Source organism: Clavelina lepadiformis, chromosome 7, assembly GCF_947623445.1.
Source record: "Clavelina lepadiformis chromosome 7, kaClaLepa1.1, whole genome shotgun sequence".
NCBI classification, from domain to species: Eukaryota; Metazoa; Chordata; class Ascidiacea; order Aplousobranchia; family Clavelinidae; genus Clavelina; species Clavelina lepadiformis.
This window is the reverse complement of record NC_135246.1, coordinates 4,310,418-4,322,606: the sequence shown is the minus strand read 5'-3', so window position 1 is coordinate 4,322,606 and position 12,189 is coordinate 4,310,418. Positions and strand designations below refer to the sequence as shown.

General features: G+C 34.9%; 2 protein-coding genes across 2 annotated transcripts; both read left to right on the top strand.

The window, feature by feature from the left end:
• Nucleotides 1-518: 518 nt before the first annotated feature.
• On the top strand, nucleotides 519-1,827 carry LOC143465879 (uncharacterized). The gene has a single exon (XM_076964396.1). It carries the CDS (start codon nucleotides 577-579, stop codon nucleotides 1,819-1,821), a length of 1,245 nt encoding a protein of 414 aa, XP_076820511.1. The 5' UTR covers nucleotides 519-576; the 3' UTR covers nucleotides 1,822-1,827.
• A 7,701-nt stretch (nucleotides 1,828-9,528) lies between these two features.
• On the top strand, nucleotides 9,529-12,182 carry LOC143464740 (uroporphyrinogen decarboxylase-like). Its single transcript, XM_076962690.1, has 5 exons — nucleotides 9,529-9,987; nucleotides 10,075-10,281; nucleotides 10,892-11,064; nucleotides 11,153-11,295; nucleotides 11,607-12,182. Exons 1-5 carry the CDS (start codon nucleotides 9,887-9,889, stop codon nucleotides 12,063-12,065), a joined length of 1,083 nt encoding a protein of 360 aa, XP_076818805.1. The 5' UTR covers nucleotides 9,529-9,886; the 3' UTR covers nucleotides 12,066-12,182.
• Nucleotides 12,183-12,189: the final 7 nt, after the last annotated feature.

Below are 12,189 nucleotides of genomic sequence, written 5' to 3'. Positions count from 1 at the left end.
GTTTAGTGATAAAACAGTTGCTGTCACAAGAATGGCAACATCTGCTCTAGTTCTAAACTTGCTTTTGACATAGATTGTCATCATACATTAGTAGTATTAATGTAATAACTTGATTTGTTTTCATTTTTCATGTTTTTAACTGCATTTTAAAAATTACATGTTGTTTACATTTTACTATGTTGACATAGACATCAGCTAATTGTGTTGTGCATAATTCTTATACACAAAATTTTTACCGACAATATCTAATGTCTATGTTTTCAAATTATTTTATATTTTTCATAGCCTGTACCATAACAATATAACCCTACAAAGCTGGCTTAAATCTGTTTGTTCTTTGGCTTTTGTTGTTGTTACTTGTGAACAGTTGAAAATAAAATTTATTTTGGTTTTAACTGACATTATTTCATTTGTTTACAACTATTTACATAGTCTACTTAAATGAAAATCATCGTCTCAGCAAAACTTTTCTTATAATTTTGTTAACTAGATTACATATTATTATTATTTTATTTTTTCACATATTATATTATTTTTTCAGCAAATACATTTTAAGTTTCCCAAAAAAATCAAAGCATGGAGTGTGATCCAGGCATAATGCAAGTTGATATTTTGTTAAAAGAAATCCGTGATATGATTTCACAAGAATTTAAATCAATGCAACAACATATAAAGATAGAATTTGCACAACTGCAAGAAAACATGGAAAATATAATTTCAAAGATTCTTTTAGAAACAAAGAACGTTGAAATCAAGAAAAATGCAGTTGCAATTGAAGAAATATCACAACCATTACATGTAGAATCTGATATCGGCATTTGTGTTGAGAAAGTTTATTCTCTGAATGCAACAGTTGTTCCTGCTGTTGAAGTTGTCAAAGAAGAATCTTTCTTGTTCGAAGAATATGAGGTTTCACAGACTGAAAGTGATGACCCAAGTATACCTATGTTAAACAAATTTCCTACTCAATCAGATATCGGCGTAAATGCCACAGTTAAAACTATTGCGCCACGAAGCTGTGTTGAAAGAAATTCAGATGAAGAATGCAGCGATTTTTTTGAAATGTTTTTCGACAAACCTGCAGCAAGTGATGGAATCAATGCTTGCAATGTCAATGCTCAGGTGTTTGTTGAAAATAACAGAAAAAAGCATTTTACTTGCAAATTTTGTGATAAATCATTCAAAAAAAAATCACACTTGAAGTATCATCGAAGAACTCACACTGGAGAGCGACCTTATCAATGTGAGGTTTGTCAAAAGTCTTTTACCCAAAGAAGTAATGTGCAAACTCATATGAAAATCCACAATGAAGAGCGACCTTATCAATGCAAAGTTTGTCAAAAATCTTTTACCCAAAATAACGGTTTGCAAACTCATATGAGAATCCACAACGGAGAGCAACCTTATCAATGCGAGGTGTGTGAAAAGTCATTTAACCAAAGCAGCCATTTGAAAAGTCACATGAGAATTCATACTGGAGAGCGACCTTATCAATGCCAAATTTGTCACAGGTCATTTGCCAGTAGCAGCAATTTGCAAACTCATACGAATAATCACCTTGTAGAGCGACCTTATCAATGCGAAGTGTGTGAAAAGTCATTTAACCAAAGCAGCCATTTGAAAAGTCACATGAGAATTCATACTGGAGAGCGACCTTATCAATGCCAAATTTGTCACAAGTCATTTGCCAGTAGCAGCAATTTGCAAACTCATATGAGAATCCACAACGGAGAGCGACCTTATCAATGCGAGGTGTGTGAAAAGTCATTTAACCAAAGCGGCCATTTGAAAAGTCACATGAGAATTCATACTGGAGAGTGACCTTATCAATGCCAAATTGGTCACAAGTCATTTGCCAGTAGCAGCAATTTGCAAACTCATATGAATAATCACCTTGTAGAGCGACCTTATCAATGCGAAGTGTATGAAAAGTAATTTAACCAAAGCATCCATTTGAAAATTCACATGGGAATCCACAATGGAGAGCACCTTTATCAATGCCAGGAGTGTCGAGAGTCATTTACCCGAAAATTCTCTTTGCAACGTCACATGGCTATCCACGGTGAAAGGCAATATTATGATAAATAAAAATAATAATAACATTTGTATAGCGCTATTTCCGATAAAAGGAATTGCTCTTAAGCACTTAACAATCACATAAAAATTACAGTAATAATCAAGAAAAGCAAGAAGAGTGATAAATGAAGCACAAACAACAGAGACAGAACTATTATTAGTTATAAAAGCATTATGAATGTTCTTTTTGTCAAATATCATTGAAGTTGAAAGCTTATTTGTCAAAACATATAAACGTTAACACTGAAGCATGGCAGTACAAATGTAAATATTGTAAAGAGACATTTAAACAAAATAAGACCCTTTGAAATCAATTTTTTGTTATTGTTATTATTATATTGTTATATAGACATCAGCTAATTGTGTTGCGCATAATTCTTACACATAACATTTTTACAGACAATATTTGATGTCTATGTGTTCAAATTAATTTTTTTAATATTTTTCATAGCCTGTACCATAACAATATAACCCTACAAAGCTGGCTTAAATCTGTTTGTTCTTTGGCTTTTGTTGTTGTTACTTGTGAACAGTTGAAAATAAAATTTATTTTGGTTTTAACTGACATTATTTCATTTGTTTGCAACTATTTACATAGTCTACTTAAATGAAAATCATCATCACAGCAAACCTTTTCTTATGATTTTGTTAACTAGATTACATATTATTATTTTTATATTTTTGAATTTGCTGTTTTGTATTACTACTCGTATTGTAGATTACATATTAATTATTGTGTTAGTTTTTTTAAATATTTTAGGTTTTGTTTTTTCAGCAAATACATTTTAAGTTTCCCATAAAAATCAAAGCATGGAGTGTGATCCAGGCATAATGCAAGTTGATATTTTGTTAAAAGAAATTTGTGATATGATTTCACAAGAATTTAAATCAATGCAACAACATATAAAGATAGAATTTGCAAAAATGCAAGAAAACATGGAAAATATAATTTCAAAGATTCTTTTAGAAACAAAGAACGTTGAAATCAAGAAAAATGCAGTTCCAGTTGAAGAAATATCACAACCATTACATGTAGAATCTGATATCGGCATTTGTGTTGAGGAAGTTTATTCTCTGAATGCAACAGTTGTTCCTGCTGTTGAAGCTGTCAAAGAAGAATCTTTCTTGTTCGAAGAATATGAGGTTTCACAGACTGAAAGTGATGACCTATGTACATCCATGTTAAACAAATTTCCTACTCAATCAGATATCGGAGTTAAAACTATTGCGCCATGAAGCTGTGTTGAAAGAAATTCAGATGAAGAATGCAGCGATTTTTTTGAAATGTTTTTCGACAAACCTGCAGCAAGTGATGGAATCAATGCTTGCAATGTCAATGCTCAGGTGTTTGTTGAAAATAACAGAAAAAAGCATTTTACTTGCAAATTTTGTGATAAATCATTCAAACAAAAATCACACTTAAAATATCATATAAGATCTCACACTGGAGAGCGACCTTATCAATGTGAGGTTTGTCAAAAGTCTTTTACCCAAAGTAGTAATGTGCAAACTCATATGAAAATCCACACTGGAGAGCGACCTTATCTATGCGAGGTGTGTGAATAATCATTTGTTTATAATAGTAGTTTACAAAGTCATATGAGAATCCACAGTGGAGAGCGACCTTATCAATGTAAGGTTTGTCACAAGTCATTTTCCCGTAATAGCACTTTGCAAACTCATACGAGAATCCACACTGGAGAGTGACCTTATCTATGAGAGTTGTGTGAAAAGTCATTTGTTCGTGATAGTAGTTTACAAAGTCATATGAGAATCTACAATGCAGAGCACCCTTATCAATGGTAGGGGTGTTAAAAGTCATTTATCCAAAATAGCAATTTGCAATGGCACATTATAGGTCACATCTAACCTTCGCATTTCTATTGAAGAAGATCATTCTGAGAGTGCATCAGTGAGCCCTGTTGTTAAAGCTATGAAAGGGGTTGCTTTACTGCTGGAAGAATATGAGGTTTCACAGACTGAAACTGATGACCCAAGTATATCCATGTTAAAAACAGTTCTTCTTCAATCAGATATTGAAGTAAATACCACAGTTAAAATTGTTGAGCCACAAAGTTATGTTGAAAGAAATTCAGATGAAGAGTGCAGCGATTCTGTTGAGATATGTCTCGATAAATCCACTGCAAGTGATGGAATCAATGCTTGCAAAGTTGATGCTCAGTTGTTTGGTGGAAATAACAAAGAAAAGCTTTAGCATACTGCTAGCACATGTTGTAAAACTGCTTTAAGGAACTTCTTTAAATTAAACCAGTGGTTAAGTTTCGCACAATTATTATTTTCCATATGTAATCTCACAATTTCAACCATTTACATGAAACACATAAATGCCACAAATTGTCATAGCAGAAACTTTTGTTTCATTTTTGTTTTCGAATTTAATGTTTCATATTATTATTCATATTGTAGGGCGTGGTGTTTGTTTGCACAATTCTCTGCTTCGACTTCCTTAATTAGCCTACATTTCCTGCGTTCAACTTAAGCTGTTTAATGGTAAGTAACTTACGAGTGTGTTATGATACCATTTGTTTGGACTGGGTTGAGCCACGTCTTCCAATCACCTTTATTACTGCAAGGCTCTGATACGCGCTCTGTTGTTGTACTTTTGGTGAGTTAAGTGGCAAGGTCCAGGCCACCAATTCAACTTTGGCGAGTTAAAAAAGCCGTCCCGAAAGCGTATAACAGTGTGGCGGTCAGTACCGAACAAATTTCCCAAACCTAATTTTATTTGTTTTTTGAAGATGAAATTGGGCTTGTACCTCCAATTTTTACTACTTTGTGACGTTTCGTGTTCTTAATTGCAATCGTTTGCACCAGTCAGTTCATTTGCACGTGTTACAAGAAAGGTGGTTTTATTGTTTCTGATTTGTCAAACATTATAGTCACAGTTTTAGTTGGAGTGAATTCTATTTGGAAGGATAGTCAGTCATCTCGAGAAGTCAGAACTTTTAGTTAAGAAATTTTCAGTATACATTTCTGATGATAAGGAGATATTATACTGTGTTGTTTACGGTGTCGCTTTCATTAAACGTGATATAAAAATGCTGACGAGCTTCTGATTCTGCAAACCTGCTCATTGTTTCTGTTTTTCATTGAATTTTGTATCGTGTAGTGTAGTCAGTACTTCGTGTCTATTGTTTTAAAGTCGTGACATAATTGTTGTGTTTGCCTATATATATTGCCTGAGTTATTCACAGCCATTAATTCATTCAATCAATTCGTGTATTAAGTTATTAGCTGCAACATATTTGCAGCTACAGCAGCCTTGTGCTGTAGCAATGTTTTATCTAAATTAGGGTTGGATTATCCGGATAACGGTTAACCGATTAACCGCAGGTTTTTTTCCTGTCTGATATCCGGATATAATTCTGCCGGTTAACCGGCTAAAAGAGTATCGTTGCTAATGCGTTTTACACTTTTTAGTAAGTTTGAACATTCTTTGTTACGTAGAGGCTGACTCCCGCTGAGCGCAATTAAACCTTTGTTCACACTTCTATTGTCTTATAGGCTACTTTCAACTACGGTACTGGTCAAATGCACGAGTGAAATTTACTATCACATCACAAAGAAAGCATAATGAATGATTCTTTTAATAGAAGACTGCATTCTCATGGCAAGGTAAAGTCTGTGAAGTGTCAGTTGAAAAGCTTTGACTACAACCTAGTTTGAAGTGACTAAATTTAAGAGATGGAATTTAAACGTTTCAAAAGTGATAATCCAGTTTGGGGCTTACTATTCAGCCCACTTCTGTGGAAGCAGAAAGAGCATTCAGTGCATGTGGACTCTTTGTTACAAAACTCCGGTCCCGTCTACAGGATTCCACAATTGATGCATTGTGCTTTATAAGGAGGGCGTTGCAGAAGCAGTGAACATTAAATTTGCGTGATTTTTCTCGTACTGCGCGTGTACGTAGATCTACAATAAAACTGTGTAATGATTTTACAATCCATTTTTCATGCAAACCTTGCGAAATCGATTGTCTCACTTATAACCGGTTAGATAAATTCCAAATATCTGGATATATCCATTATCCGGATAGTAAAAATTATTGATATCCGAACTAACCCTAATCTAAATGTATTCGCTCAAAGAAGCTTCAATATAACCAGAATATACAGTTGTCGAGGTGAACAATTAATTCTAAGATTAAGAAAAGCAGAACAACGACCTTGAGGCTCATTTATTATCGAGGATAATAAACAATTCAACGGACAAACATTGTAATTGAAGTGGTCGCCCTTACAGGATAAGAAATGACAAACAACCATTTCATTATACCTAACAAAAGTATACGCTTGTGGCGGTTGAAGCCACTCCAGTCTATAGAGAAAGTCAGGCTCTGCAAAGAAACTTAAGAACCCACACGCAATCAAAGCCCTGTTACGTAGAGGCCAGCGTGTTCCAGTCTACACTGTAGTAATGCTTGAGCCTAACACCTATAGTTAAACATTTACAGCCAATTTGGGCTTAAACTCTATAAAACCTTTTTGTTTCATTAAAACTTGTTATAGACGTTTATATTTTCTAGTTTTACTTCTGTATATTTCATGCTAGTACAGAAAAGGATGATAATTTTTGTCTTCATGCTGAGAAAAATTTTTGCACGACCGGGTGATGATTACCCATTGCTTGATGGCCCGTTTGCCGAATTGATTTTCACAAATTTTTATGTCCTTTTTTGATTTTATGTAGCATTGCCCAAATTTAGAACTACCCACCAGGATCACTGAACAGAAGCAATTGTACCTAATGCTTTGTCCAATGGTATTGCAAAGGCACAGCGCCACTAGGTATCGAACACGGAATCGAATTACTTTAATACGAGACCAGCACTCTAACCACTTAGCTACTGGATCGACAATGTAACGGTTACTGTTGGATTCGCTCAGCTTTGCAGTACACAGCAAGATTTTTTATAGATGCATTATTTTACGCACTAAAACTGTAGCTAATGCATTACACAAAAAAAACAGTTACGTAATTGTTATGGTGACAATTCCTTCTAGACAAGTAGGCTGCAAATTTTTGATTAAAAAAAATAGCAGTTTTGGCATAGGAAAACCCCCTAAAACGAAACCATATGTTTCTGAAATCAAATAAACTGCTTTTGTTAGTCGTCAATTTTTATACTTCGCCTGGAATAAATATAAATTGAATTAGTTTTGATTGTTTTCTTCTTTTAAAACTCCGAGACAATTTTTCGTCGTTCAGGGCCTGAATCAACTGCTTACCCTCACTGGATTACCCAGTTATATTCACTCTGACCGTGGACCCTCTCTTATATCACACGAACTTCGCACTCACCTTCGAAACTTGGGTATTGCAACAAGTTCATCAACCCCATATCACCCCACTGGAAATTCCCAAGTGGAGAGATACAACGGTATCATCTGGAAAACAGTTACCCTAATACTCAAGTCAAGGAAACTTCCATTATCCCAGTGGGAACTAGTGTTACCTGAAGCCTTGCATTCCATAAGGTCGCTGCTCTGCACGGCATCAAACGTGACAGCTCACCAAAGATTTTTCTCCTTTGACCGACGTTCTACCTCGGGACCTTCAATACCATCGTGGCTGATCGCTCCCAATAAAGTGTACCTCCGACGTTTTGTACGCAACAGTAAATACGATCCCTTGGTAGACGAAGTTGAATTGATAGATACAAATCCAACGTATGCACGCGTCCGACGGCCAGACGGACAGGAATCTACAGTGTGTTTGAGCGATCTCTCACCATGCCCTCAAGAAGCGCCAAACAGAGATGAAATACCCGTCACAGAAGAATTTATAAGCAACCCTTTACCAGACATTGAAGTTCAAAACGATGCTCCTGTCATTGACGAACCAGAAATAGAGAAAATGCCGACAGAAAGAAATCTTCGCCGATCAAGCCGAACCAACAAAGGGGTACCTCCAGCTCGTTATGGCGAACAGTGAAATATTTCGTATGTAGACTAACGTGTATTACCTATCAGTACGTATACGACACGCATTCAGTATATGTGATTTTGAGTACGTGTTTATTGCAAGCCCAAGCCAATGTATATACCAACTTACCAAGTCCATTATAACAACCACAGTCATTAGACGAAATTTATTATAGGCCGGGTGAAAATATAATGAAAATTCCTTTGTTAACTCGCCTCGTTTTATCTTAATTACTTTTTGTGTTTGTTTCTGCTTCGGGCATTCCTTAGTCGAAGACTAAGATTACTTCACGGTTCGTATTGTCACAAACCAACATCTTTCGAGCCGTGAGGTTGTGTTGCTTTTCTACTATTATTGCGTTACTATTATTCTATTATTTCAGATAAATGATTTACGTTAAATAAAGCTAAAAATAACGGCATCATTTAGTACAGGTTTTTTTTACAAATGCATTATTTCACGCACTAAAGCCATAGAGTATACATCACACAAAAATGTAGAATACTTTGTACATGTAATGTGATATGCAATGTAATGTCTATGTCAAAACTTGGTTATGCAACAATACAGCGTAACGCTTAAATAAATACAACAGTCAACATCATAAGATTCCTGAACCAGCATTGGTTTGGTTTGTTCAGTAGTCTAGCTAGGGCAAGGGCAGTGCTTTTTAGTGTCACGAAAATCTCGTCTGCACGTACTGCAGTCCGAGCTGTAAAACGTTTGAAACGCTGGCGATTTCGTCATTCGTTCATTTTCTCTTGGTACTATAGGCTAGTACTACTATAGTACCCTGTGACGGTTACGTAACGAGACATGGGTATTTTGTAAATGCTAAAATTTTATTTTGGGATCTTGTGATTCATTTGTTGACCAAACTTAAATTCTCCTTAATGACGTTCAGACAAATCACCTCAATTGAACTTGAACGTGCCATATAAATACTGTTGTAATGTTTGCAATCATCCCTTTTTCTTTTTTCACTTGTTACCAAGCGCAGTGTAGCATTCAGTAAACTTTGCCCAAAGGTGAAAGCCTTAGTGTCTGATAATAAATAAAAATGGGAACTTCATCATTTAGTAATATGTATAGACAGAATTTAAGCAACTAAACAGTATTGTCACGCCATTGGAGAAATGAGAACTCATATCATCGAAGCAGAAGTAAAACAAGTTATCAATCGTTCTCTCTCATATTGTAACAATAGTCGCCAATGTACATGGTCTTTATGGCGAATATGTTTGTTGTGTAATACTTAACACAAGTAATACAGCAACGAACTATTATTTGTCAAACCTAATTATTGTACCAAAATTAAAAATTAAATTCCATGATAACCTAAATTCGACCCATACAGAAACAAATAAGTGCATGAAAAAGGAACATTGGCAGCTTGAAGCTGGCAGTACCTAAAGTTTAATTAAATTAGTATGTACATTTAAAAATATGCAAGAATTATCTTGAAGCAAATATTCCACATATTTTTCTCTACTAAGAATCGTTTGTGGCAAGTATGGCTCTTCCCTTAAGGGTGCAGTTTCCATGCTTTATGCGTGGTGTTTCAGTATGGCTGCGCAAGCCGTATATTTGTTCTGGGCCCTGACTAATATTTAGGTGTTAATGATTTGAAGATTACATATAAGCCCATTGCCTCCAAATACCCAGCATTTTTGGTGTTACAGTTAATATAACAATCTCATACAATTTTAAAGAAATCTGATTTCACTTGTCGGACTTTGACAATCAGCCATGTGACAGCAACAGTGATATTTGAAATTACATCAATAAATGAGCTTTTAACTAGAATTCATTTTAGTGTTAACTACCAGCTATTGGTACAGGTTTTTTTGAAGTGTAGTGTAACATGACATCATTTCCACCCCTGAAAAATGATTTATTGTTGAGAGCTGCAAGATGTGAAAAAGTGGAAAGAATCCCAGTGTGGGCAATGAGACAAGCTGGAAGGTGGTTTCACACTTGCATGTCACATAATTGAATGGACATCATAAAACGATCTTTAAAAGTTATACGCAACTTATGCTTTTTTAACAGGTATCTTCCTGAATTTCGTGAAGTGCGCTCCAAGCATGATTTTTTTACAATTTGCCGAACTCCAGAACTCGCCTGTGAAGTTACTATGCAGCCATTGCGTAGAATGGATTTAGATGCTGCCATAATATTTTCTGATATACTTGTCATACCTCAAGCACTTGGCATGACTGTTGAAATGAAACCTGGAAAAGGACCAACTTTCCCGGGGTAAATTGACATTTATGTAAAGTTATTATAAAAAGCTTCAGGTTATCTTCTAGCAGCATGGCGTTTTGTTTCTTTAGTCCGTAAACCATTTTCACAGTAAAAGTTCTTCGTCTATTTTTTATTTCTTCGTCTATTTACCTTGCAATTATAAATTTATAATATGCATGTCACATTTTAAACCAGCACAATCAAACACTCTTGTTACTTGGACTGATGCTATAGGTTTTTAACCTCCAGGAAAAATATCTCATCAGCTTCTCATAAGAACTCAGTAGACTTACCAAGAGTTGTTATAAATACTGGTATGCAAAAAGTACTACACTGTAGAACTTGCGTATATTGGCAATTAGCTTATATTAGCACAATTTCCTTGATCCCCATAAAATTCCTATATTTTGCATATACTGTATGGTTAAAATTTTTGTATTTTGGCATCGTTTATAGTGACAGTACAAATCATGTACATTATACTATGTCATTTTTTGTCTCCCAGGGTTTTCCTAATTATTCATAAAGGCAATTGTAAACAGATCAGCTTTGAATTGAATTTCAAATGCGTATCAGATTAAATCCGTGTGTACCTAAACCTATAAATCCTTGTGTGTTACAGTCCTTTGTTATTGCCAGAAGATATTAAAAAACTTAACACCACACCAGATGTTACTGCTGAATTGGGTTATGTGTTTGAAGCAATCACTTTAACAAGGCAAAAACTCGAAGGAAAAGTTCCATTAATAGGATTTAGCGGTGCCCCATGGACGCTGATGGCATATATGATTGAAGGTTCCAAACCATTTAATTTTGTCAATTTTCCTGATTGATTATTTCATCAAATTTTAAAAATGTCTATACCTGTGATACACTGTTTCAGGTCAAAGTTCTTCAACTTTTTCTAAGGCCCGTGCTTGGCTCTACAGGTATCCAGAAGAAAGCAAAAGCTTGTTAGGAATTTTGACCAATGTAATTATAGACTATTTAGTAGGACAAGTTAAAGCCGGCGCCCAGTTGTTGCAGGTATGGTAATTAAATTAGTTGAACAAATGGTTTCTATAAAAGTTTTTTAACCAGTTAGGAGTTCGTGTTGTATAATATTTGGTAATTCAACTGATCAATGAAACTTGTTGTATGTCTCAAACAAAACAAGACTCTAAATTTAAGATTTAAGAGTTTTTTCTTTTTAGGAAAAATATATTTGCAATTTCTACTTATTCACATAGTCGATAACAGTTTAAATTTAAGCAAGAACTAAAACAAGTAGACATTCTACCTTTACTTTCATAAGAACTAACATAAATTATCTTCTAATAGTAGTTATACATTTTTAGCTATTTGAAAGTCACGCTGGAATACTCGGAGCGAAGACATTCAATGAATTTTCTCTACCTTATTTGAAACTAATTGCAAGCAAAGTAAAAAGCAAATTATCTGATGCCGGCCATGCTACAGTGCCAATGACTGTATTTGCAAAAGATGCACATTACGCTCTTGAGGATCTCGTAAATACCGATTATGATGTGATTGGACTAGATTGGACGATTGACCCTATTATGGCCAGTAAACTTGCATCTTCCAAGGGAAAGGCACTTCAGGGAAACCTTGACCCTGCTGCTTTGTATGGGTCAGAAGAGTCTATAGCAAGTTTGACTAAGGCAATGGTAAAACAATTTGGTACAAGAGGATACATTGCAAATTTGGGTCATGGCATGTATCCCGATATGGTTCCTGAACATTTGAAAAAGTTTGTAGATGCAGTACACACTTGCTCGGAAAATAGTGAAAATTAATTAATATGTATGTTTAATACTGGTATATATCTTCGAAACAATTGCAATATTTTGGCTGAATAATATAACTGTGCTTATAAGTATCTCTGCAAAGTTGAATAAAGCTGCCACACCATTTGCGAAC